General features: G+C 41.0%; 2 protein-coding genes across 2 annotated transcripts in view; both read right to left on the bottom strand.

Moving 5' to 3' along the window:
* Nucleotides 1-5,784: 5,784 nt before the first annotated feature.
* LOC139458762 (uncharacterized) lies at nt 5,785-8,060 on the bottom strand. Its single transcript, XM_071240174.1, has 2 exons — nt 7,991-8,060; nt 5,785-7,129 (listed from the first exon to the last, which is right to left on the bottom strand). Exon 2 carries the CDS (start codon nt 7,125-7,127, stop codon nt 6,195-6,197), a length of 933 nt encoding a protein of 310 aa, XP_071096275.1. The 5' UTR covers nt 7,128-7,129; nt 7,991-8,060; the 3' UTR covers nt 5,785-6,194.
* A 5,507-nt stretch (nt 8,061-13,567) lies between these two features.
* The window catches only part of LOC139459523 (protein lev-9-like), a 75,391-nt gene continuing 61,694 nt past the window's right edge, over nt 13,568-27,264 (bottom strand). Inside the window, exons 4-13 of the mRNA XM_071241046.1 lie at nt 26,293-26,490; nt 25,270-25,446; nt 24,360-24,545; nt 22,876-23,052; nt 21,916-22,089; nt 21,740-21,824; nt 21,012-21,103; nt 20,076-20,252; nt 19,274-19,450; nt 13,568-18,856 (exon numbers count right to left, since the gene is read on the bottom strand). Of these exons, the coding sequence (XP_071097147.1) occupies nt 18,579-18,856; nt 19,274-19,450; nt 20,076-20,252; nt 21,012-21,103; nt 21,740-21,824; nt 21,916-22,089; nt 22,876-23,052; nt 24,360-24,545; nt 25,270-25,446; nt 26,293-26,490 (1,721 nt within the window). The 3' untranslated portion in view covers nt 13,568-18,578. The remainder of the gene's footprint in view (nt 18,857-19,273; nt 19,451-20,075; nt 20,253-21,011; nt 21,104-21,739; nt 21,825-21,915; nt 22,090-22,875; nt 23,053-24,359; nt 24,546-25,269; nt 25,447-26,292; nt 26,491-27,264) is intronic.

Raw genomic sequence — 27,264 nt, 5'->3', positions numbered from 1 at the left:
TGTAATAATGCTGGCTGAACTATTGAGCTTTAAAGAAGTTCGATTCATGTCTTATAATGTCTTGTCTTCACATGCTACAAACCGCTGGAATATTGCTGAGTGCGGCGTTATATAACAAACAACAATAGTTGCTGAGTGGAAATATCTTAGTTTGCATCAGCCAATCAGAATGATTGATTTGTTTTCTTTACAGTAATTTTATTCGTGTCGTTACATGGTTTTAAACACGTGAAGATCCGGGGTAGAATCGGTCTTCAGCAACCCATGCTTGCCGTAAAAGGCGACTATGCTTGTCGTAAGAGGCGACTAACGGGATCGGGTGGTCAGGCACTCTGACTTGGTTGATGCATGTCATCGTATCCCAATTACGTGGATCGATGTTCATGATGTCAATCACTGGTTTGTGTGGTCCGAACTCGAATATTTACAGACCGCCGTCATATAGCTGGAATATTGCTGAGTTTCATCCTACGTCAAACACAGTCGTCTCTTACGACAAGCATGTTTTCTTGAAGACCAATTCTATCCCGGATCTTCACAGGTCACACTTCAGACGTGATGTTTGACATGTGTGATACTACTGCCTGGTAAAAAATCAAATGCATTGCAGATGACATTGAAATAAATCATTCTGGAACACACGTGAAAAAACACAAAATTACAGTTTTCTACTTTTTCACTGTGAAATATTCCACAGCAATTTCGTTCAAAGGCCCGTACACTTCCCTCTAGTTAGATGTTTCTGCGTTTGGTGTATGGCGTCACAGTAAGGGGGGGTAATTTCAGTCACCAGTTCCAGCTGCGGTTTTTCTCTTCACTTTTTATTTTAAATTCCGATTACCAGCTTGACAATTAACCCTATCTGTAACGCTAGTGTTAACTAACGGGAATGTATATCTTTCAAATGTCCAGTGTTTCTTTCGACTACCAATACTTAAGAAAATCTTGAAATATCAATTCCATTTTTGCAAATATTCACCTTTAAATAAAAAGTGACTTCACTGTAGGACAGTATTTTATCGGTTCAAATGGACCCAAATATCGATGCGCAAACCCGCGCAGTTATTTTTAACAGCGGTTTTTCGATTCATACTTCAACCTCAATGAAACGGAGTCAATCCTTATAATCAAATTTCACAAAATAAATGTAATAGGAAAAGATCAATACATTTCAAAAATACATCTGATGAGATCGATAAACACTCAATTCGTAGGAATTCATTTTGTGGCATTACACGGATCAGGTGACTGCTTAATTTTTGGCCACGCCTCCAAAGTCAATAGCCAATCGACGCCGAGTAGCATGTGACAAAGTTGAAAGTGCCTGTCAATCATGTCAAGATACGCAAAAATACAACGTGTAACGAATCAGAAAAAGCTCTACTCAAACACACTGAGAAAGTTCCCAATGTTGGCACATATATAAAGGGGAATCACTCCCAACTAGAGTGTGACTAGAGAGGTTATCTGCCTTGACTTATCAAAGGTCACGGTCACACGATTAACACCATTTGAACCATCTTCCCGAAGCAAGAGCATCCACTAGCCTATACCAAAGTTTCCATCTTTGCCATTTCAAGCCTACATTTCTGTGATACAATATGATTGGACTATCGAACATATCGAAAGTCCAATAAGAGAACGTTTTACTTAATCAGCATCCGGGTTCAGGTTTTCAATACACACCAAAGTACTTTCATATATTTGATTGCAAACTTCATTGGTTCTTTTTTATTCGAACGACTGATCGCTTATCGCAGTAAGTGAGACCCAGTGCCATATTTAAACATGAGCGTTTCGTGTTTCTATGATGTGCACTGTTACTTGATACACTGTAGAGCATCATTACTTGTAAGAGCGAAATGCGTCATCAGTAAGTATTTTTTTCTGATGTAATTTGATCAAAGATTAAATATTTGTGTTATCTGATCGAGCAGGTCGAAGCAAGTGAAGCCTCAGAGACATGAACAGCGATCTGATTTGATATCGCGTATTCATCACAAGGGCGCAACTCGTTTTCTACACGGGGAGGCGCAAAGATCGAACCAAGAAAAGGCTTGAAATGGCAACGGTGGAAACGAGGCGTTGATATAGACTTATGGCATTCTTGCCTCGGGAAGATGTGTTTGAACGTGAAGCATATTATATATGTGGAACAGACCCTCTCTTGCATAGCTTACAATAATCGTAGCGTAAGTGTGTTTGTTGTAGTTCGTTTGTTTGTTCTTTAACACTGTGCTGTTAAAATACTCTTACCATTGAACACTCATATGAAACCAAGGTCGGCTTGATCGTTCGTCAGGTCTTTTAATTAAAAATTCGTTTCCGAAGCACAGCAAAACTATCTACATCAGAATTTAGTTCATAGTAGTCAGACGCTGGACCAAAGTTATCACTTATGTTGGGCCATCATTGACCAACATTATTTTGACCGGCGGCCAAATGTTGGCTAAATATAGTTTGGCCAACGTTGGGCTGCCGGTCAAAATAACGTTGACCCAACATTTAGATTAACGTCCTATTGTTCCTCGACACCTCACAGGCAGCCTGAAATGTTTGTTCCAGTCGAGTTATGATATCACATAGAAGCAATACATTCTGCAAGCTGAATTAACTTTGAACTGTTTCCATTAAACAGCAAGTCAATGACAGGGTACCTCATGATTGTTTGATGTAGGGTCAAATCTCAATATGTACATGTACAAGTAGGTTAAACATTATTTACTTTCCAAAACAACATTTTAGGCTATGTGCAAATTATTCACATATATTTCAATACTATTTAACGATATTTGATTTTCCCATTAATTTGTAAATTAAAATCCACCAGACAATGAGCCCTGCACAAAGCCCCACATAGAGATGTGAAATAGTTCAATTTTTCTTGGCTTTACCCCATACATTCAGCATTGAGAACAACACTCAGACCCGCCATGCTCATGAGATCACTCACTGGATTGCCTGGTCCAGATTCGTTTATTTACAGATCGCCGTCATATACATCAAAGAAACAAAAATGAAGAGACTGAAGGAGAGCTCGTGAATCCTCAAATGAGGACTGAATCTCTCACACAATTGAACCAAAGGAACAAATATGTCCACAACCAGAGTTTTCTAGTCACCCATTTTTGATTAAAAAATGGTTGGTTGGTTGGTTGGTTAACGCCGCACTCAGCAATATTCCAGCTATATGACGGCGGTCTGTAAATAATCGAATCTGGACCAAACAATCCAGTGATTGACATCAAGAGCATCGATCTGCACGGCAGTTTACGAACCGGATGTCGATTTCGTTACGCGGTCTTTGCATTTGACTATGAATAGAATCGTTGGTCCAGCCATAAACAGTAGGGATAATGTCTCGATGTTGGCCTATGTGAACGTATTCATCCATGATGATCATTAAGAGGGAAACACAGGAGTCCTTGAGATGCATGCAACCCCAGACTGGGTACAGATGAGGCCACCTATACACCGTGAAGATCCGAGGTAGAATAGGTCTTCAGCAACCCTTGCTTGCCGTAAAAGGCGACTATGCTTGTCGTAAGAGGCGACTTACGGGATCGGGTGGTCGGGCTCTCTGACTTCGTTGATGCATGTCATCGATCCCAATTGCGTGGATCGATGCTCATGATGTCACTCACTGGATTGTCTGGTCCAGACTCGATTATTTACAGACCGCCGTCATATAGGTGGAATATTGCTGAGTGCAGCATTAAACAACAAACAAACAAACAAATAAACCTATACACGCCAGGAGGAGGAGTATATCACGGGTGAGAAGTGGTCGGAGGGCGTGGTCCTTAAAGACTGTGGTCCCGAAGGAACACATACATTTTGCTAGACTCACATTCCTCCTGGCACGAGACACTTGGACTCGTTGACCTAGCACGTGACATAGTTATCATCACACCTCTCAATGACTGAGGGGCGGTCGGGTAGTCCAGTGGTTAAAGCGTTCGCTCGTCACGCCGAAGACCCGGGTTCGATTCCGACATGGGTAAAATGTGTGAAGCCCATTTCTGGTGTCCCCCACCGTGATATTGCTGGAATATTGGTAAATGCGGCGTAAAACGATACTCACACAGTGGCTTTGCCCCTGGACAAACCTGTGTCTGACCCCATTCCAAACAGTCCAGACAGGTATCAGGTGGTAAAAGGGGAGGGGCTAAGACACTTTCTGCAGGCACATAAAAAACATTTTCGCCTTTCGTGATATGTTACTAGTTGTTTATCTGTCCTTTTTGGACAGATTTTATTTTAATATAGAGTTTGCAAAATTATAGCTGAATAACTTCAAATGTTAACTCACTCAGATAGTTTTATTCAGAAGAAAGCTTGAGGCCCACAATCACTTACAACAGATATCTCTCAGATTTTACGAGCGCTTGCGACAATTTAAAACAAATTCTTCCATTTCATCAGTTTAAATTGAATAATTTTAGAAATACTGTTTTCTAGAAAATCTATCAAAGCGTGTGATCATATCTTTAGTAAGAGGCGACTAATGGGATCGGGTGGTCAGGCTCGCTAACTTGGCTGATGCATGTCATCATATCACAATTGCGTGGATCGATGCGCATGACGTCAATCACTGGATTGCCTGGTCCAGACTCGATTACTTACAGACCGCCGTGATATAGCTCGAATATTGCAGAGTGAGGCGTTAAACAACAAACCAACCATAAGCTTACCTGACATTTTGGTTGTAAACGCCACACAGAGGCTGTAAGCGACGGCTTAAATAATCCGAGTCTGGACCTGATCAACCAGTGCTTCATCATATGTGCAACGATCTACTCTTTCAACCGAGCCTGATCGACAGGTCAATTTCTGAAGCTGACGTAAAATTTATTCAACAGGGGAGATAATTAAGACATCACGCGATCATGAAATAGTTCTTATGAATTTCAAATACAAAAAGATAAAAGCGTAAGATGAGGTAATCAATGCAGAATAAAGGTCTTTTTTTGTTTTATAAGTTATACATATCTTGTACATGCTGTAAAAGTGTTTCTCAGATACTCCCCTATTCCTGTGAATAACCGAATCTTATCGAATTTCTCTCAATCATGAGGTAAAAGACAACCACTCAATTGACCCCTTCTGGTTGTGAGTTCAGCAAAGATCTAAATTTCAAATCGAGGTTGTTCGAGCCCTGAACATATTTAATCCTATCAGAAGAAAAACATTTTTTTTATTAAATATATTTTTCCAAAAAGATGTTACCGCGTAAGTCCTTAGTCCAGAAGACTCAGGGAGTATTTGAGACAGCACGCCAAAGTCAAGCTGACTCGTGGCGGTGTACATGTAGGTTGGGGAAGCTGTTTCTATTATTCGCACTGATACCGGTTTTACAGCACTAGCCCACTGAGATACTATGCCACAGTGTAACATGAATACCCCCACTCAGACACAGTAAACTGACTTCGAGCCGACCAGTCCTTGTTTTAACCCACTGAGATACTATGCCACAGTGTAACATGAATACCCCCACTCAGACACAGTAAACTGACTTCGAGCCGACTATTCCTTGTTTTATTCTCTTAATGAGGCAGGGTAGAAACAAGTAACATCTTTTAAAATTATTCTTTTGGTATGACACGGCTGGAGTTCGAACAACTGACCTTCCGCTCTCTGGGCAGACGCTTCATCTACTAGACCACGGAGGCGATCCTTCAGAAAAACAAGGGAGCGCAAAACATGTACATTATACATCTCTTTGATCACTGCCGGGTTGCAATTTTGAGATGCTCGTTTATTCCATGCATCAAAGGGGTGGTCGGGTAGCCTAGTGGTTAAAGCGTGTGGGAAGCCCATTTCCGTGATATTGCTGGAATGTTGCTTAGAACGGCGTAAAACCATACTCACTCACCATGCATCAATCATTTTCCTTCTGGAGATTTCTGAGAAAAAGACTACCGCTAGAAACTTTTATTCTCTATCTCATACACTACTTAAAATATTTTCTTTGTGCTCATTGAACAATAATTCAGCTAAATGTTAATATATTGATAAACAATGTAGTAGTGTTATTGTCATACGTTAACCGTTTTCTTCGACAATTTACATAAATGTGAAAAGGAAGGGAAAATAGGACCTTCATCTATTTTCTTCACACGCGATATCCAGGTCACCATCCTCGATTGTCCAGGGTATAATTGACAAGTCAACATCAACGAACTGTCAGTCTCTTATGCCGCGGTACTCCTGGGTACCTCAGACCCTCTCTTCCTCAGGCTGCAAACAGTCCTCCAGTTTTTGATTGCCATTTCAATTACCCCCATACTAATCTGTGGGAAATATTTATTGTAGGCCACTGCAAGCTCACCGTCGTCATCAAACTGGCGTACGCTCAACTCTCCATCAGTCCCCTCCAATATGAGCTTAGAATTCACCATCATCACGGCTCTTTCATCCTTGAAGGTGATTGCCCTTATGGTATCGTGGAATGGTGTCATATCAGGATCGGTGTAAACAGAGTCGAAACATCCGTCCAGCTCTTCCAACTCGGTCCTTAGATTCAATTCGAAGTCGTAAAAACGCCTAAATCTTCCGACGTTGAATTCATGAGGAAGAGATGCCGCTGACCGGAAGTCTCCTTCTCCGTGCATGCGCAGTATCCTTCCACCTTCTTTGATGTACTTGTATTCCAGAAAAGATTCTTTTATCAGAGGCGACTCTGTTTCGAAGTCCATGCAAATGGCTCCAAATGTTGGATGGCCAATGCTGATCTCAATCAGATACAGATCTCCAGGTTTCACGACATTCTTCACAAAGACGATCACGTGATTATCCGGAAGCATCGCGGGTGTCGACACAGTCGCGTTGTTCAGGTATGCGTCATAGCCCAAGGATTTCAACAAGTAGAAAGTGAAAACATTCTGAGTGTAGCACAATCCACCTGTTCTTGAGAAGACTGACTCTTTGATTTCGTCTATGGTTGGCCTGCGTCTCACGCTGGGGTCCTCCGCCATGAAACTTAGGTTCTGAAATAGGACGGTGTGCTGTAGACGGAACACCAGTAAATTAAGGAAATCCAGTTTATTGGCAGCCATCTTGGATGGAGCATCCGAAATATCTAGAACATCCCTGATGAACTCCAACGATTCTTCTTTCGTCAGCATTTCTGAAACAATATGAGAGAATCAGGGTTGGAAACAGGTAAGATCAGCTGATTAGTTCAACATAACTCACAGGTCTTTAAGACCCGTGGTGATCCGGGTTCGAATAGGTCTTCAGCAACCCATACTTGCCGTAAAAGGCGACTGTGCTTGTCGTAAGAAGCGACTAACGATATCGGGTGGTCAGGATCAGAATTGGTTGATGCATATCATCATATCTCAATTACGTACATGTAGATCGATGCTCATGATGTCAATCACTGGATTGTCTGGTCCAGACTCGATTATTTACAGACCGCCGTATAGCTTGAGTATTGCTGATTGCGGCGTTAAACAACAAACAAATAAACACAGTTTGACGTCAAGCCCCGGAAAGCATGACAAATTATACTTAACACACGTATTATATATGTAGTATGTTATCAAAAACTTAGGGGTATTAAATGTATTCAAAGACCCTTCAAAGTAAGGATTTGACACAAATTTGAAAGATTTTGACATGCACTTGGTGCATTATGGATATATATATATATATATAATTGCATTTTGCAATGACAGGTTGCAACAGTGCTTGTTGTATATCGAGGCAATCAGATTTCAGGTATTACAATGAACACATATTTCTTTAATTATTTCAGATTGACCGCCGTCATATAGTTGGAATAGTGCTGAGTGCGTTCATCGTGTCGGCCATTTTGACGTCTTGTACTTGATGTCAATGTATTACGACGCGCTGTCATTGTGACTGACTTTACAAACTCCGACGTTCATACAGTTTGGCCCTCACTCTATGAAGGTTCATATTCCATTGAACTCACACTAAAAAAAATGAACCCAACTAGGTCTATGAAAAATATATTACTAACCTGTCTGTCTGCCCAACGTGGTCCTCTCTCAATACCGCACTGACTAGCTATTACATTACACAAAGGTACACCAACGTCAGGGTCTAGTTAACAACTATTATACGCTATTTGGAAACCCAATCCCAAGGACGTTCAACTTTGTACTTGCATAACGTTTATAGCTAAGAATGTTACCAAACGGGTTAGGCTATTCTAATAGCTTTATCATCCCTGCACACATGTCGGCCTTAGTGAGTGAGTGAGTTGGGCTTAACGCCGCTTTTAACAGTATTCCAGTTATATCACGGCGTGTCAGCTTAATGTGGGAGGACAGCCCGAAGTGATGCAGGTATCAGGCATTTACCACTTCGGTGAAACCCACGAGCACGGTCTGACAAACCTAGAAACATAATCGGGGCGAACCGGGATTCGAACCCAGCATCATAGGTTTCTGGCGTGCCCAAGGGACGCAACTCTGCACAGCGCATCGCGCCTTAGACGACAGGGCCACCCGTGCCCCCCACGGACGGTCTTAGTACAGCTGAACTTGATTGATAACTGAGTCTTCCCTTGTCGTGCATCAGGTTTGTTTTTTAATTGCAGAAAAAGAAAAAAAACTTCATTCTTCTCGTCAGTTGTTGCTTTACTATGTAAATATATTTTTGCATGACGTCACATCGCTGGACGATAAAAACTGTGTAAATGAGATGAATGTTGTTATTCCAAGTGGTCATTTGACACAAAGTTCACACGTTCTTACACACATGGCGACTTATGACAGGATTAACATTGAAACATATTGCTTTTGTGCAATTTTTGTTATATCAACCACATTATTGTGATCGCCCATATAATTCTGATAAATGTATGATAATGTATGATGATATGTTGTTATAGCTACTCTTACTGCTGCTCATCCAGCTTAGCGGTTCATTAAGTATATGAACAAACTGAAACTAAAACTGTTTCGACAGGTGTTCTGCGTGGCCATGGTCACGCGTGAAGTCAGTAAACCGGCGCATGCATGAATGGGTACAATAAACCTTGAGTCTCAGCTTGTTATTTCCAGTTACCCATAAGCTGACTAATATAATCTATCTGATAGGACATGGTTTCTGCCTACTTAATAAATATATATCATAATAATTACATCACTTATATTATATTCACATAGGTGTGTCAGAACGGAGACGGGAAAAGACCAAAATAATCTTCAAACCAAATCCAATAAATGGGCACGTTTCGTCACTAAAACGTTTAGAAAAGCTTACTTCATAAACTGTTTATGAATTGTGTTTATGACGGGTGTGACCGGCGGGGGGACGTTCACCTTTTCGCGAAGACATGGTGTCATCACTATTTCCAAGTGATTCATAGACACTTTGGATATAGTCGGGATGGTACAACGAACTGATTTTAGTGGTCATTTTTTAATGATTAAGGAATTTTTTGTCGCTTGTTATTATAATGAAGCATGACATTGAGCTTGGCTACTAAAATGACTCATTCGTGTAACATAATTGATCATAACGGAATGTGAAGCAAACTTAAAAACTAAAAAAAACTCTGTGTGTGTGTGTGTGTGAGAGAGAGAGAGAGAGAGAGAGAGAGAGAGAGAGAGAGAGAGAGAGAGAGAGAGAGAGAGAGAGAGAGAGAGAGAGACTCAAAACTACTTACAACAAGGCATGTTATTATTATAGGGAATTAGACAACAGCCACAGTTAATTTATGAAACGTGTGTATAAGGCTATTATATTTGAATCATGTGTACTCATATCACTCTATATTTGCAGGGACGGTCGGGTAGCCTAGTGGTTAAAGCGTTCTCTCGTCACGCCGAAGACCCGGGTTCGATTCCCGACATGGGTACAATGTACGAAGCCAATTTATGGTGTCCCCAGCCGTGGTATTGCTGGAATATACTCACTCACTCGCTCTATGTAATTTTCTATAGGTCCGGTTATAACACGTTACAAAATCATACGATGCTGGTTCGACCCCCGCTGACGACTTACGTTTCCATGAAATTTGCAACAATTCACTTGAGTGTGAAAACCAGGTCCAGTTCCGTTAATTCCGCTATATACTACAACTGAATGGTGGACGGAAGATAATGTAGACATGGCTAATGTACACCAAACCCCCTTTCCGGGAATAAAATAGAGAAAAATAATATTCAGATAAATGGTTTTGTCGCTGTTGTTAGCAATAGGGTTGCGTCACAGGTGTGTTTCAACATCCACACACATACACGGCGGTGATTAGTCTCTTACCCATCTTTAATTTAAACATTATGACATATGTCACAATATTCTTGTGTATTGAGAGAAACGAAGGAAACAACGCTTACCTTGAATCAGAAGGTAGGTGAACAAGTTTGAACAGTGGTGTTTCATTGAATGCCGACAGTCTTTGGTTGGTCAGGTAGTGACTGACCAGTGTACCGGACTTACATATAAATCGCCCTCCGCTTGGCTTATTTCATTACCGAAACATTAAACTTTGTAACTGCCGTTTGACGAGATTTAGACCGTGAATCTAGAAACATTGACCTTGAGCCCCAGGTTATGTGCAACCTCTACACAATGAATAACTGACCACTTGACCACGGGGTATCCTTTGTTTGTGATAATAACTGGACACGTAATGACCCGTGCCTAACTCGCACGGAACTCGGAGTCATCGGTTTGGTTTAACAGCGTTTTGAACAGTATTCCAGTGATATCAGGTGTCAACTGGGTGTTTGGGAAAGTCCCGAATTGATGCAGGTCTTAGACGTTTACTACTTTGGTGAAACACACGAGCACGGGCGTGAAGCTGACAAACTTTGAAATAGTACTCAGGATATTCGAACCCTCGGTCCTAACCTCTGGTGTGCCTCAAGGCCAGGGACGCAACATAGACACCTAGACATCTTCCCTTGCCTCGGGAAGATGTCACCTAGACGACTTGAGAATCATCGACTGTACGTATGTGCCAGTAGGTTTTGTTAATAATTACGATGAAAGTAATAGAAACCCACGAGCATGGGTATGGTGCTGACAAACCTAGAAACATAATCGGGGTGAACCGGGATTCGAACCCACAATCATAGGTTTCTGACGCAACTCTGCACCCCAGACGACTGGGCCACACGTGCACGCTCATTTTTAGATGTATAGGTACTCCAAAGTAATATCTGTATAGTTGATGATTTGAAATATTGTTTATTCTCGCACGTTGTTAATTTTAAAGTTTGCTTGTTTGTTGTTTAACGCCGCGCTCATCAATATTCCGGCTTTATGGCGGAGGTCTATAAATAGACCAGACCCAGTGACGTGAACAACAACGCACGCGGTCGGGCCATGATAACATGCAATCCACCAAGCCACCGAACCGGACCATGCGATCCATTTAGTCGCTTCTTACGACCTACATAGGTAGTTGGGGAACTATTGTAACCCGGAATTCGACGGCGTTAATAAGTTTAAACAGTATAAAAAAAGAAATGGATGAGTGAGTGAGTGAGTCTATCACACCAGAATGTTCCTCTCGTCGCAAAGAAATCGCCGACGCCCTTTGCTGGTTGAAATGCTGAGAAGAAATATACTTAAAAACTAATATGTTGGAAATGATACGAGAAAATTGTATTTTAAATAACAATGTTTGTACTGTTTTGAAATGTGAACCTGGCAAAAGCATTAACAAAAATTATATAGAAATGAAAAGTTGATAATCATGGTAAAAAATCGTTGAAGTCTACCTAATGAGCTTGATGTGGTTAAGGATTATTCAATTAAAGTCCCCATTTCCCAACCCAACTGCAATGAACTTATATACACCTCGACCCTCGGATTAGCCAATTTAATTTCCTACACTTTGTAACTGCCAACTTGTTTGATTTATTCGGCATTGACCCATGAATCTAAAGACATTAAGTCTACTCACAAACTCTACTTAAAGAAGGACCATGCTTCATGGCCTGGAGGCATTTGAACATTTGATTTGGTCCAAAACTTATAAACTTCATAAAAACGTTACAGGGCCCATATCAAATACATCACCGTGGAATAAACAGTACTCGTTTGTTTCTTTTTAAAGCCACCGTAAAACATGGGCGTGTACTTTCTTTTGTCCTGCAGTTTATAACATACAATTTGAGTTCACAATCGGATGACGCTAAATGACTGTGTTGTAGAAATATGTTTGTGAGCACATAACCAATCAGTACGCTTCTTACAGCTGTTATCACCTTTTAGAATGTACATCCCCAGTAGTGTGGTATTCGCAAAACAGAAGGCCTAACAACAACACTATACAACAACAACAACAACAACAACACTCAATATGTTCCCAATAGGTCAATGACAAAATCGATGTTCCTGGCGAAGGGACAAATGTTGTGACGAGACATGAATAAGATGGCTGCTCAATTTATTAACATAAAATGGCACGCCTTCAAAGTCACTATACTCGCACGCTGCCAAAGTCACTATACTCGCACGCTGCCAAAGTTACTATACCCAACAACATTAACGCATTGAGCAAAATGCTCAACAAGCATTGGCATACATACAAAGGGACGCAACTCCCAGCGAGAGTATGAACTAGAATTACCTGCCGCTCGGCTATCTTTCAGCATGGGCTCGGATGGAAAGGATTGTTGAGGCTATCACGATTTTATTCGTTTGTTGTTTAACGCCGGACTCAGCAATATTCCAGCTAAAGGACGGCGGTCTGTAATGGTACGATACGATGGTGTTGTGCAAGCGGGCCCGGGAGAAAGGGGGCAAGGAAATGTCCTCAACTTGCGTTGGGATTCCCCGACATCCCACTGTGGTGAAACTAGTCCGTCTCCGTGGGCGTGGCTTATGTTTCATCTTTTGGGAAAAAATGCAAAAGTATTCGTCCCTTACACACACTGACGTGACCCGCGAAGTTCCGGGGTAGAATAGGTCTTCAGCAACCCATGCTTGCTGTAAATGGCGACTATGCTTGTCGTAAGAGGCGACTAACGGGATTGGGTGGTCAGGCTCGCTGACTTGGTTGATGCATATCATCGTATCCCAATCGTGTGGATCGATGATCATGATTTCAATCACTTGATTGTTGTTCACTAAAAGCGGTACTATACTCAGCAAATTGGCAGTCCCAGGAAATTTATAAAATTCCCTCAAACAATACTTTCTTGGTCCACTAGGTCTAACTTTAAGGTAATTATCAAGGTACTAGTATGGTGTCTCAGTCTTACACGTGGCTTTAGTCCTTGAAAGAGTTAAACAAGCTGACTCAGTACCCCATTATATTAAAGGACGGCCACCGTGGCCTAGTGGCAGAGCGTCCGCCCGGAGAGCGGAAGGTCCGGGTTTCGATCCCCGGTCGCGTCATACCATATGTTTCATGAATTGGTTTTAAATATAATATGCTCAAATAAGTTTCATAAATTGTTTTTAATACAATTTTGCATAAAAAACTAAATTGTAGATATCTTAACTTGGTCTCGTCGCTATATGCCTGGAATAATGCCGATGCGACGTTAAATCGAAACTCACTCACTCACACGAAGTTAAATCAAAACACAACATAAAACAAAAGGTGCTTTTCCACTTTTCATCTGTTTATTTTTCCAATAAAATTAGAAAATAGTCCATGAAAATGTGTTATACAGAGCAAACCTGGCGTACACTATTTTCAAACAAACATCCCCGCGATCGCGACAGCCACGCGAAATCTTCGCTTTTGCCTAAACCATATGTCCCCGGATCGCGACCGAGCTGACGTTTGTATTTAACAGTATTGCACTTACAAACGTTCTCACGATCGCGTCATAGTCGCGCCGCGGCCGCGATCAAGGGAACGTTGGTATTTAACAGCACTGCACTAACAAACGTTCTCAGGATCGCGTCAAATTCGCGCTGCGGCCGCGACCGAGGGGAGGTTTATTTGAACAAAAGTGTATATGAGCTGTCAAACAAAACCTACTGCCATCTAGCACTTCTATCTATAGTCGTATGTAATTTGTGAAGGCGTAACATAGTTGACACAGCGAAGTAAAACATGAATAGTATGAATCATAGTTGATAATTCTGTCAATAACGAATTCGACCAATGAAGTTTACTCTATTATTATCACACTATTTACTATAACACATCCTCCTGAAAACAACTCATAGAACCTAAATGGTAATTGCTACACGAGTCTATCAACAAGTTTTGCTGCAAACGTATGGATATATGTTACAAAGAAAGATGGACACTACGACGAGGCACGCCCAAGGGCAAGTATGTTCTATATTCCAGGTATGAACTACTATAGTGATCACGGTGATATCCGAGTTTAGATGAAACTGAGAAAATAATATTTAAATATTAACAACATTCAATAATTGAAATTATAGAGCTTCGAATGTTAATGACGCTAAAGCAGGAAGAGCCTTCATAACTGTAGCTGACATATTGGTGAGTGCGGCGTTAAACAACAAACAAACAAACAAACAAAGCAGGACCTTAAGAAACAGGTTGGAAATGATCAAAACTGAAGTGTCATAAAATGTTTCCCGAAACGTTCGTTATTTGTTTTAGGTCCAACCATTTTGTTTAATAGGGGGATCGGGGTATGTATTTAGTACAAAATACTTTTTTCCTGAATATACTTGAAAAGATCATCTTGACTCTAAATATAAACCAAAAAATGTCCGCCGACCATGCTGGAATTAGTGACAGCAAATCATCGCAAACTGATCTGGAATATACGTGTCTGATGCATCAATTGTTCTCTGAGAACAGCCAACAAAAGTATTGTTATATATTGTTGCGTCAACAAAATATCTAACAACGTGTTGTAAGTGGGTAACAATGTATTGAAAATATGACAATATCCAACAATGGCGGTTTACTGATAGTTTATTCTTTTACATATTCTCAAACTAGTTTTACCTCAAAGCTGTGATAGGTTTTATGCATTCTAAACATATTTGTTGTCAATGTTTAACTTTATCTCGTCACGGCATGGCTGAGATATTGCTGATGTGACGTTAAATCTAACTCACTCACTCACTCACTCACGTTACTATATTGTGCAGTCCTACCAAGTAGCCAATGATCAAAAGAACACGTGCACAGTAATCGGTGCTATTATTGAGTAGAGTTGCATTACGATCTCTGAAACAAGAGCAAACTAAATCCTTATTGACATGAATTCAATGAATCATAGTTCAAATTATACACCTGAGAAAAAGCTAAGCATCACCCTTTCTTTAGTCCAATGTATCAACTTTTGCATCATCTATATACTGAGCCGCAAAAGAAAGTATACCGATTTTATTTTTTATGTAATTGAAACTTGAAAGAACTGTTGATAAATTTGATTACTCATTCCTGTCTGCAACAGTCTGTAAAAAGTAATCTGTGGCTGGGTAGTTTTGAGTAAAAATAAATTGGTTCAATGAAGACAGGGGTAAGTAATGAATTTGACCCCTACCATTTTTTAATTGTAAATTTTGTGTCGAAAAAGCAAATGTATTGATTTCCAAAGATAAGATGTCTAAGATACCCGTCAGCAGTTACGTATTAAAAACACTTCATAAAAGTTTTAAATCAAATTATTTACAAAATATAAAACCATGTAGAAGTATTCCTTCTGTGCTGACTAGGCGCCAGTCCAGTTTATTTTTTAAAGATAATATCGCGAACTTAAGATATTTTCAATTGAAAATCAAACATATGACAAAATCAACTGAGGAGCATACATGGTGTTTCCTTTGCTCCTCAGTTTACACAAGACACTGTCCTCACTTATTAAGTGTCTGGGTTATCATCGATACCTGGTGGAACAAAGACAAAGACGCAATGTATGGTCTTCTCGATGGACCAAGCTCTGGTTCACATCGTGATGCAAAGAAGAAGTGGCTGCAACTGAAAGGTGTGGTCAAATACCAATTGTCATGGAACCTTCACGAAACATTTCATAAGATAAGCCATTTCGGTTTCTGTATAGAAAGTTAATACAGGATACGATTTTTAAAAATGACTATTTTACATGGAAATATATTGTAAGCGGTGCTTAATTTGTTTCTCTGTGTATATCGTCACCTGCTTACACGCGGAAAGAATACTTGGCAAGCTTGGGAATGAGGCGGTTCATGTTAAGATCGCATGTTTAATGCATAAACCATCGACTAGAATTACAAGTAGGAACACATTTAAGGCTTGTCGCTGTTGTGCACAGATTTGGACCTTGAGCTGTATTTAAGTCACATTCAATTTGTCAGCTTAATAATCTCAAAGTGACAAACATACTTTGTGTTGACCACAAGCATTGGTATGGTGCTGACATAATGGGTGATTCTGGGATTTGAACCCACAAGCAGTCTGATGCGGCAAACTAAGGGAAGCAACTCTGCATATTGAATAACGGGACTATTTTTATTAAAAAGTTAAATATTATCACGTCATTTATGGTATATATAATTTAGTGTGCAGTTTTAAGACAATACAGTTGCATATATGATATTGACCCATACCAAACTTCGTCGTACCAGCGCGTCAAGATCGCTATACAGTATATATGCAGATGTAACATTCGATATGAAAAATTATCACAAGACACGATTGACAAATGTTACATGTCAAACTATATAGTTGAATAAGAACATTGATCACTCACTTCTACCAACACTACGCTAGCTGCTTATTATCGAATACAGTTACTGGTAATCATGTAATGTATTGCATGATAATACGCTGTAACCTGTACATGGAATTGTTTTTAACAAAAACACAGTCCATCACAATAAAATATTATCTGTTTAACAAATATTCAATTACATACGTATTTCTTAATATATACTTTTAAGCAAACATACCAACATCCTTGGCATAAATAGCTTCAGCGCTCCACTTGTGGGGTCCCATTTTAATGAAATACATTCTGTGAAGCAAACGTGTATGGTATGCACGTGGAGCACGTAACAATATTGCTAAGTACGGAAACTCATTTGGCTCATATTCTTTATTAAAATGTAAAATACTATGTTGAAAATAGTATCTTTAAATTTCAACATAGCATGGTTTAATTTCAACAGTTTTCAAATTAATTTTATTTTTGTCAAAAATTCAAATTAGCATTTTGAATTTTCACGATATAAAATATAGCCCTAATGTTTATCCGTAGCTCCCTGTCCCCTCCCCGCCCACAGGGGCTGGTTTGCTTTCGCCCAGTGTACTGAATGTGGAGGTTTCACTTTAGCTAGGCCACAACGAACTGATTTTTCGTTTGTCGAAGTAGCATGTTTTGTCAGAAGTGAGGACTTGTGTTAATTGGCAAGAAATGCTTATGAAACTAACATCGGCAATTCAAAAGCTGATGTATGTATCTTATATCTATTCTTCCAAACAGAACTAATAACGCAGTAACCATGAGGAGACAACAGATGTTCATGTTGGCCTTTTCATTTAGTTTGAATATGGTAATGCGGGCCTTGCCACACACTCGCCACTCGCATTTTGCAACAAGTAGTTGGCTGTGCAATGAAAAACTAATTGGTTAATTGTGGCCTTAGGTTATATCATAATAGGCAATTAATATAGGTCGAATTAATTTTAGTTCGATGTGGCTACAATCCCAAATTTATTCCAAATTTGACTAAATGAAAACAATGCTATGAAGTATATAGTATGTTTATGTGGCCCTTGGTAAATAAGAATAACCTGAACCGCAGGACAAAAGAAAGTATACACTTGAGAGTTGGATTTAACCCCCAAATTACAAACGTTATCAAAACATTATTTGGCTGAAAACAGTCGCCGAAACACTGCAAACTTTGGGTCCAGAACGAAACTATGATACCCGTATCAAATAAAATCCCCATCAAATTATTTTTAGCCACCACCAAATATGGGTGTACAGTTTCTTTTACCCGACAGTTAATTTGCGCATCGTTGATTAAAGCGCGTTTCTAAGGTTTCAAAACCTCGCACAAATTCATGATTTGCAAAATAATGATCAGCATCGATGGTAACATGCTCTATAATCCAGTGTATTACGTTTTAAAAAACTGTACCCATTCGCCACTATAGCCTCGTTTTGACTCTAAAAATTGCCGTCCAATCAAATTACTCTCCGTTAGAAAGTCCGTTCCGTTAGAAGTTAGAGAAAGCAACGATGTTAAACAAATCTATGGTAGCGAATGGATACAGGGTATTGATCAAACTAGAAGTGAAATATAATACTCTGGATAATAGAAGATGTCCTTAAATCGGGATGGATTACATTAAAAAACAAAATGTCGGAATGGTGAGCCACTCCAAATATAACGAAACCGGAATCAAATGTAACCACTTTATGATCGTATTGGTTTAAGGTGAGAAACACGATCGTTTATGTGACCTCAGAACTCTTCTTGCCTTCGAATTCGTTATAACCATTGACGCAACCAGTGATAGGAAAAGAAGACAAAATACTTCGTTTGCATAATAGCATCAGATTCTCCAACAGTCAAATGAAATGTATCCGTTTCAAAATGCTAAAAATAGTTCAGTTGTAGGGGAGATAATCATATGTACAAACAGTTTACGCTTCATCCAAAAAGGTCACAACCGGAAGTAGTAAGGCAAGGCGAAGATATGACCTTCACATACGGCGCTTGTCCTTCTCTTCGGATGGTCGCCACAGCCGATGGAAGATGGGATGTCTAGATTTTATACACTTCGGCTTATCATCCGGGCTCCACTTCCCATTAACACACGCTGCGCCTCTCGGTCCTTGGAGTTTGTAGCCTCGGTGACATTCGTATTCTAGGCGGTCGCCATGTTTTATTGTGATGATGTAACTTTTGAAGAGAAACTTGCCCGTGTGGCCTTTTTTGAAGACTTTACCATTTATAATCTCCCCTGGGTTTGGGCAATAGTCTGCAACCAGCAAAGAGACATACTTTAAGAAAACTAAATGTTATAATGAAATACGATTGATAAATATTGTTATGTTTAATATTCCTCATTCTCATGGTTTTAAATACACAGAAAACCTTTATGTGTTGCGGTTTCTAAAGAAATAATCGGGATTGAGAATCATGTCTACACGTTGGCCTAGTATTCAAAGGGGAAGAAAATCGCCGTCCAGCTAAACACACCATTCTTATCCATTGACGCACGCCATTGATCATGACGTCACTGTTTTGTGTGTAGAAACATTTGTCCCCCAAAATGTTCACTAATGAGACGAAGCTACCATCCTTACGGGTCTTTCCATGTCAAGATATAGAACATGTCATGATATGTCAAGATATATTTTTCAACGTATTCCAATGCCGGTTAAACAATACCTACTTTCTTCACAATAGGGCATTGGACCAGACCACTCTCCGAATTTACAGGTGAGATACTGGTTGTCGCCAGTGAGTCGGAAGCCTTCCATACAGAAGTAACGAGCTTTGTTGTTATGACTCAACCCGAAGAACACCCGGTGTCCATTCTGTATATGCGGCGGGGGCTTAACACACGGTGCTGCAATTTGAAAGGATATAATTCAATTGCAGTTTTCCTCGAACAAAATCAGTTGATGATTGGTTTCAAGATACAAGTGAAGTGGTGTTTCTTATGATTTTCTATTGACTGAATCAACGTAGTTTCTTTTAAGAATTGACCAAGAGGACATCGGGAGTGGACATCGGGAATACGACCACAAAATTGACTTAACATTATGAACAATCTCATTAAAATCAGATCTTAGTTCTCGCAACGGCTAAACAAAGATCTTTTCTGAACTAAGGTCGGATTTTAATGAGATTGCATTATGAAATGCTCTCGTCATGGAAAGAATATAAAGAACGAATAAAAAAAATACTCTGTCTTATATTAGAATGTTTTATCTATTGAATCACCCAACATTTTAGAGACATGAAATAAAGTTTGTTTATCAGTTAAATCTCTAAGTTAATCCGAGTTTCACGTTCAACTCTCGTCAATTGATCAATCATTATTAAAACGGCCACCATGTAAACATAAGGGTAAACGTCTTCATATAATACTGAGTCTCCTGACCTAGCCTCGATTATTTACAGGTCTCCGTGAGATAGCGCAATCCGTCTGCGGCGTACAACAACATTCACTCAGTGCATCCTCTACTCACATGGCACGCACTGTGGCACCACAGACCACGTTCCGTTGTTGCAGCTGACGGGCCGGGTGTCGTTGAGGACGAGGCCGTAGTTGCAGGTGTAGTTCACTATAGTGCCGTCGTCCACCCACGCCCCTTCATGTCCCAATTGCAGAGTACCATTCTTGATAGAGCTGACTCGGCACTGACCTATGTAGAGAAAATGTAGAACGTCAACGCCAGAGACCAATCAGTGTCCAGGATCTGCCGGAACATATTCCACTAACACAATTTGCATAATAAAGTAAGTTAACAATTAGCCTAAGAAGAGTGCCTTTAGTTCAAAAATGATATGTCTGATGATGCCTTGGCGTGATGTAGGTAAACAAAAAATGCTGGTATTAGGGTTTTTCTGTTATACAATGAACTGTCCCTTTAACACCAACCACGACATAGGCAAGCACCCGCCCACTCAAATGCTCAATTCCCATGAAGATTCCGGGGTAGAATAGATCTTCAGCAACCCATACTTGCCGTAAAAGGTGACTACGCTTGTCGTAAGATGCGACTAACGGGATTGGAAGGTCAGGCTCGCTGACTTGGTTGATGCATGTCATCGTATCCCAGTCGTGTGGATCGATGATCATGATTTCAATAACTTGATTGTTGTTCACTAAAAGCGGTACTATACTCAGCAAATTGGCAGTCCCAGGAAATTTATGAAACTCCCTCAAACAATACTTTCTTGGTCCACTAGGTCTAACTTAGGTGGTCAGGCTCGCTGACTTGGTTGATGCACGCCATCGTATCCCAATTGCGTAGATCGATGCTTATGATGTCAATCACTGGATTGTATGGTCCAGACTCGATTATTTACCGACCGTCGTCATATAGCTAGAATATTGCTGATTGCGGTCATAAACAACAACATGCTCAACCACTCACTCACTCGATAACCGTTTTACTGACCTAGACATTTCGGTGGCGGATGGGACCACTGGCCATTTTCCAGACACTGTGTTGAGAATGACACTCCATCAAACTTGGTCCGGGTATTACATCTGCAGATAGAATCGTGACATCACAATCGGCCCTGTTGGCATGAACAAACTCGCGTCCAAGATTATTGCACTTCTATAGCGACGTGCATGCACGTGTGTGTGTGTTTGTGTGGCTGCTTGTACTAGTCCGGACTGACGCCGATTTATAGTGCTAGCTCACTGAGATACCATGCCGCAGTTTAACATGAATATTCCACTCAGACACAGTATATATACTGACTCCCAGCCGACCAGTCCTTGTTTTAGCCCCTTAATGCCGAGCGACAGAGAGGGTAACAACAAGTACCATCTTTTAACATCTTATGGTATGACGCGGCCGGGGATCGAACCCCGTACCTCCGCTCTCCGGGCGGACGATTTACCACTAGACCACAAGGACTGAGGCATGTATTTTCAAAAGAATTAACACAACAGCCAAACGCCAGTGGCCGCGAGCATTTCTTTCGCGGAAAAAATCATTTGTTCCCGAAAAATGCGGAAAACGATAATTTTGTTCGGCATTTCCTTTCACAGTTAAAAATGTCTTGTGGCCAAAAAAATACACTGTCTCTTAAAATTAACGGTCTCAAATAGGAAGGTCTGCAGTTGTCTGTAAACCTTTGCTATTAGTGTGACATCCACTGTATTAGTGTTTACCTGTAGAAGTACACTGCCCCGACGGTGGTTCGGTGGCCGTCAAGGTAGCCGTTCCAGAGAGGACCCGGCATCCCACAGTTGATTTCTGTAAATGTAACAAATTAACAATTTCAATCAAATTATCGCACAACTTCTGAATTAAACAAACTGACATTCCAGCTGATTGCACTGCGCACCTTCACACGTGGCCTCTTGACCACTCCACTCCCTGTCCGACTGACAGCGTCGGTCATTGGATCCGACGACCTTGAACCCGTCGTTGCAAACGAATCTGATGACGGAGCCGTACTCTGTCCCTGAGCCAATCATGGTGCCGTGAAGAGGCGGGCCCAGTTCGTTACAGTTGATGGCTGGAAGAAGAAAATACACAATATGGTTGTTTCGAAGCCAAACGGACCTGGGAAAAAATATCGACTTATCAGAGTGTTCGACGCTTCCGAAAACAGTGCAGTTGAACACAGCAAAGAACTATTAATGCAACCAAGCAATAACGTGTTAAGTTGTTAATTACATACATACAACCCATTCTTCGTTAGGCATTTGTTAATCGGGACTACAAAATAACTTCGAGTCAACTAAATATTCGACACTCCCTAACTGATTAAGCAGGAGTTAAATCATGATAAACATTTAAGAATTCACCGGCACCGGACAACTATTCCACACAACCGAGAACTCGACACATCAGAGCTCCACAAAACGCGTAATATATATACACATCACACCTCTGTTGATAAGCAATAATGAAATATCCTGCCAGCTACCGGTCATAAGGCCAACGACGTTCTCAGTTAAAGGGGGACAACTCTAGGAACTGGAAAGCATTTATCAAGGTATATATATATATATATCTGCTCCAGGTGGATCGTTGTTCATGCTTCCAGTATATTATGTGGCTGTTATTTACAAGCTGACTAGATGTAGCTGGATTGGTGAGTGGGGTCCAAAGTGATGGCCACTCACTGATTTTAGAACAAAACTGTCAAGACACTACACGTACGAAATATTGTGCAGGAATTTGTCGAAGTAAGTAACCTTAAGTGCAAATTTTCTCGTTTTCAGTTCGAATAAATGGCAGGTCAAATACGCGTTCAATCTGCGGTATATTTGCTTTGAGACTGTTCAGTCATACTTACGATTGCATGTTGGTAGTGACCCTGACCAATCACCGTTCGCCTGACATTCTCGGAAGCCTTTCCCCACCAGTTCATATCCCTCGTTACAATGGTAGGTGACCCGGCTGGGAAATGTGAAGCGGTAACCAGGGTTACGCCAGCCATTGACGAGTTCTCCTGGCGTACCACAGTCCCGGGCTGAAATTGTTTCAAAATTAAATGAACGAGGACATAAAGTTTAACTTGTTTCAAACAGCAGTTCAGGTACATTAATTTAAATCATAGGAATCCCAACACGATGAAGCTCTTGAAACCCACGAGTCAGGTTTTCGAACTACTACCGTCGGATCGTGACTCACATAAGGGGCGCAACTCTGCACAACGAATTTCTGCGCATTTGAAACGGCAGAGCCCTGAACATTACAATATGTTGACATTAAAATTAAACAAATATGTCTATACTTCACAATATTCAAAGTAGGGCGCGTGTATTAAACCTGATTTAACCTAACCTTAAGGACATATTAATGTCAAGGTCATCTTCTCGAGGCAAGCGTGTCCACCAGCCCACAAAGTCTAGTTTTCTTGATGCCTCGGGAAGATGTAGCAAGTTAGACGATGAAAACGCCTAAAGTAGTGATTTTACGGCACTTCCTTCAATATGCTGCTTGACTACACATACATAAAATCTACCAATTTAAGTGAAATACTGAATGCACTACTCTACACTTATAAAACATTAAACATAACGAGCATTAGTACATCTAGATTTCAACTAAAAAATTATTCTGGTTGGTTCAAACTATTTACAGGCTGCCCTGATACAGATGGAATGGTTCTCCCTCAAACAACATTACTTGACTCTTTGACATTCGTGACTGCAATTTCGCCCTGTCGCGCAGTAAGGTACGTCTTCCCGAGGCAAGGGAGATAACTGACTTTAAAAGTCCAGTTTCCACCCTTGCCGAACTAGGCTGGTATTATGGAGTTAAGTTCTGTCTGGACTAACGAGTCTATGCATAGTACAATCAAAATCGCGCACCGAAATCAAAATTCGGTTCGTAAACTGTCGTGCAGATTTGGATCGATTGCAGGATTTGCAAAGCATGTGCATCGCCAATTCGTTGTCAGCAGATATTTTCCAAATCCTTTCATGTTTTTAATCAAGGTGCTCACGTGATTTGATGCATTTCGTGATGTAAGACCCGTTTTATCACAATATAGATCTTGATTATCGATCAGATCGTCCTGACTGGGCGCCACCATTTTGTGTGAAGCAAACGCAAGTGATACGAGAGGTGGAATCTGATTGGTCCATAGGAGAGGCTTAGAAGGGACATAATTGGTAGTAGCCACTGATGGCGCAACGATCGAGCCCAGTAATTCCAGCCTAGTTCGGCAAGGGTGGAAACTGGACTTTTAAAGTCAATTAACTCCCTTGCCTCGGGAAGATGAGTAAGGTAGTGCAAAAAGCAATGGCCCTTCTAGGCCATCGTGTGACTGACCTTTGCAGGACATCTTGGGCCCAATCCACTGGCCCTCGGCCCCGCTGCACACGGCCCTGGGGATCCCCTCCCTGTAGTAGCCGAACTCGCACGTGTAGGTGAGCTGTGTTCCCGCTGGGAACTGCATCTGGTCTGTAGGGGCGTCATGTGTCGCGTGGTCCACGTTAGGCGGGAGGCCACACACCACTGGAAGTAAACATCAACATGTACCATGTATGTTCTATTCTACAATGAAGATGAGAGTGCCTCTGGTCAAATCGCAATACGTTTTCCATCCAACACAATCAACTTGCAGGAATTTACAGTTCAAGTTAATACATAAGAGCGCTAACTGTCATTAAGCCATTTGTTTGTTTGTTGTTTAACGCCGCACTCAGCAATATCCCAGCTGTATGACGGCGGTCTGTATATAATCGAGTCTGGAACATACAATCCAGTGATAGGCATCATGAGCATCGATCAACGCAAATGGCATACGATGACATGTACTACCAAGTCAGCGAGTCTGACCAGCCATTCCCGTCAGTCGCTTCTTACGACAAACATTGTCGCCTTTTACGGCAGGCATGGGTTGCTGAAGGACATTTAACGGCATCTTCCGCGTGTATATAAAAAAACATTTAGAGTGAAAAATCAGTTAACTGGACAGAGACGACAACTCTACCACTAGCTTTGTAAAACACTGCCAAGTTGGATACGCTTCGACGAGGAAATTGTTAGCGATGCCACACCAAGAAATTACACTGAATACGTTTGTTGTAAAATATATTTCTAATATTGATTTCGCCGTGATATTGCTGGAATATTGCTAAAAGCGGCGTAAAACCATACTCACTCACTCACTTGAAACACTTATAAAAATAGATGAGGTCATCCTACTCCCCAGAAAATCCAAAGGTAGGTGCCTTACCCTCTTCACATGTTGGGTCCTTGCCGTCCCATTGCCCGTCAGGGAGACACACCCTCTCCTCCCTGCCTGCGAGGTGGTAGCCCTGGTCACAGTAGTATCGTGCCCGGCCGTCGATGGTGTTAGACAGGATCTGGACAGACCCATGCTCTATCTCGGGGAGGAGGGGGCAACCGGCGTCTTCAACAAAAATAATAACAAGGACACCCTGTGAATTCTAAACAGCGTGAAAAGGCTGTTAGTTTTTTGAGGGGTTAGTATCATTTGCCGGGTCACATGAAATGGACCTGTTGCCAGAATCGCCAAACAGTAAACAGAAGAGAGGCACCCTGTTGGTCCAGACGTAGCGGTGTCCTTAAACAATCGTCTGGATCAACAGGGTTCTGAACAAATTATAAATTCACATTCAAATCTCAAATATAATTGTCCAAAAAGCTAACACCATTGCTTATTTTTTAAAAACACTGTTGAAACGAGTCTACATAAATCCCATCAATACAATTCAAGTACAACGTTGCCGTTCCTTTTCCTGATGGAGGTGATGACTTGGTAAACAAGAGAGTGCGTTCTCTTAGTGGAATCCAAACATCGTCAGCCTTTATAGCCTGGATATTTTAAGTTGAGCTTAACAATACATATATGTATGTATCCATCCATCCATGAACTTATCACCAATCTTCTATCTATATATTCATCAACCCAGCTATATATTCTACCTATATGTATATCGATCAGTTTATCTTCTATCCAATCATCTGTTTATCATCTATCATCTATTTATCTATTTATCTACGATATATCTACGATATATCAACGATTATCTCGTATATATAAATTATCCAATAAAAAAGTTTGATCGTCTATCTTTCCATCTATCCATACATACATTTATACTATAAGGGAGGCGTGGAAAAAATATGAAATTATTTCTACATATGTAGTTGCATGCATTGTAAAGACACGAGTAAAACATTACATTTTATTCAAGGGTGTTAATGGGGTCATTGAACTCCGCAACCGACTTACGAGCACAAGTCATGTTGGGCCCGACCCACACGCCTCCTCCCACGCACCACGCCCTGTCCACCCGCTCCTTCCGGGCCGTGAAGCCGTCCTCGCACTCATACTGCAGCATGCTCCCCAGGGGGTACGTCATCCGCCCCGACACGCTGGGCCTGTGCTTGGCGTTGTGGACCCGGGGTGGAAGGCCGCATTCGTTTTTCTCTGAACAGGCACAAAATCTATATTTTATGACTGTTAATATATGACAACACGTTTGTGGGCCTCAGTTTTATGAGGGCCGTCTTTTAATAATCGGGTCTTGACCAGACAATCCAGTGATTGACATCATGAGCATCGATCCACGCAATTGGGATACGATGATATGCATCAACCAAGTCAGCGAGCCTGACCGCCCGACCCCGCTAGTCGGTCCTCAGTACCTCATTCTGTACGTATTAGCTGACATATAGAGGATCGAGTAACTATGTATGACCAATACAAAGCGATCATAGCGCTACAACCAATACAAATGTTACGAAAGTGCGCGTCTTATCGTACCCCGACGAAGCTGATGGTAGCTAATGCTTTCAATAGCTGGTGTGTGCTCGATTACCTATAGATCGCCGTGTTATAAACTCCCGGGCAAAAGAAGGTATACACCCATGATTGTGGCCATAAATATTGTTATTCGATGGCGATGTATTTGATACGGGTATCACATTTATGTTTTGGACTTTAATTATATATATATAAGTTTGTAGTGTTTCAGTGAATGTTTTCAGTCTAGTAACCTTTCAATAACGTTTTTAATGCTTAGGACCGCCTCAGTGGTCTAGTGGTAGAGTCATGTAACTGTCTCTGAGTGGGGTATTCATGTTAAACTGCGGCATGGTATCTCAGTGAGCTAGCACTATAAATCGGCATCAGTCCGGACTAGTACAAGCAGCCACACACACACACACATACACACACACACATACACACACACACACAGAG

Source organism: Haliotis cracherodii, unplaced genomic scaffold (assembly GCF_022045235.1).
Source record: "Haliotis cracherodii isolate W230 unplaced genomic scaffold, xgHalCrac1.p SCAF_13, whole genome shotgun sequence".
Taxonomy (NCBI): Eukaryota; Metazoa; Mollusca; class Gastropoda; order Lepetellida; family Haliotidae; genus Haliotis; species Haliotis cracherodii.
The sequence above is the reverse complement of the archived record's forward strand: the minus strand, read 5'-3'. Positions and strand labels throughout refer to the sequence as shown.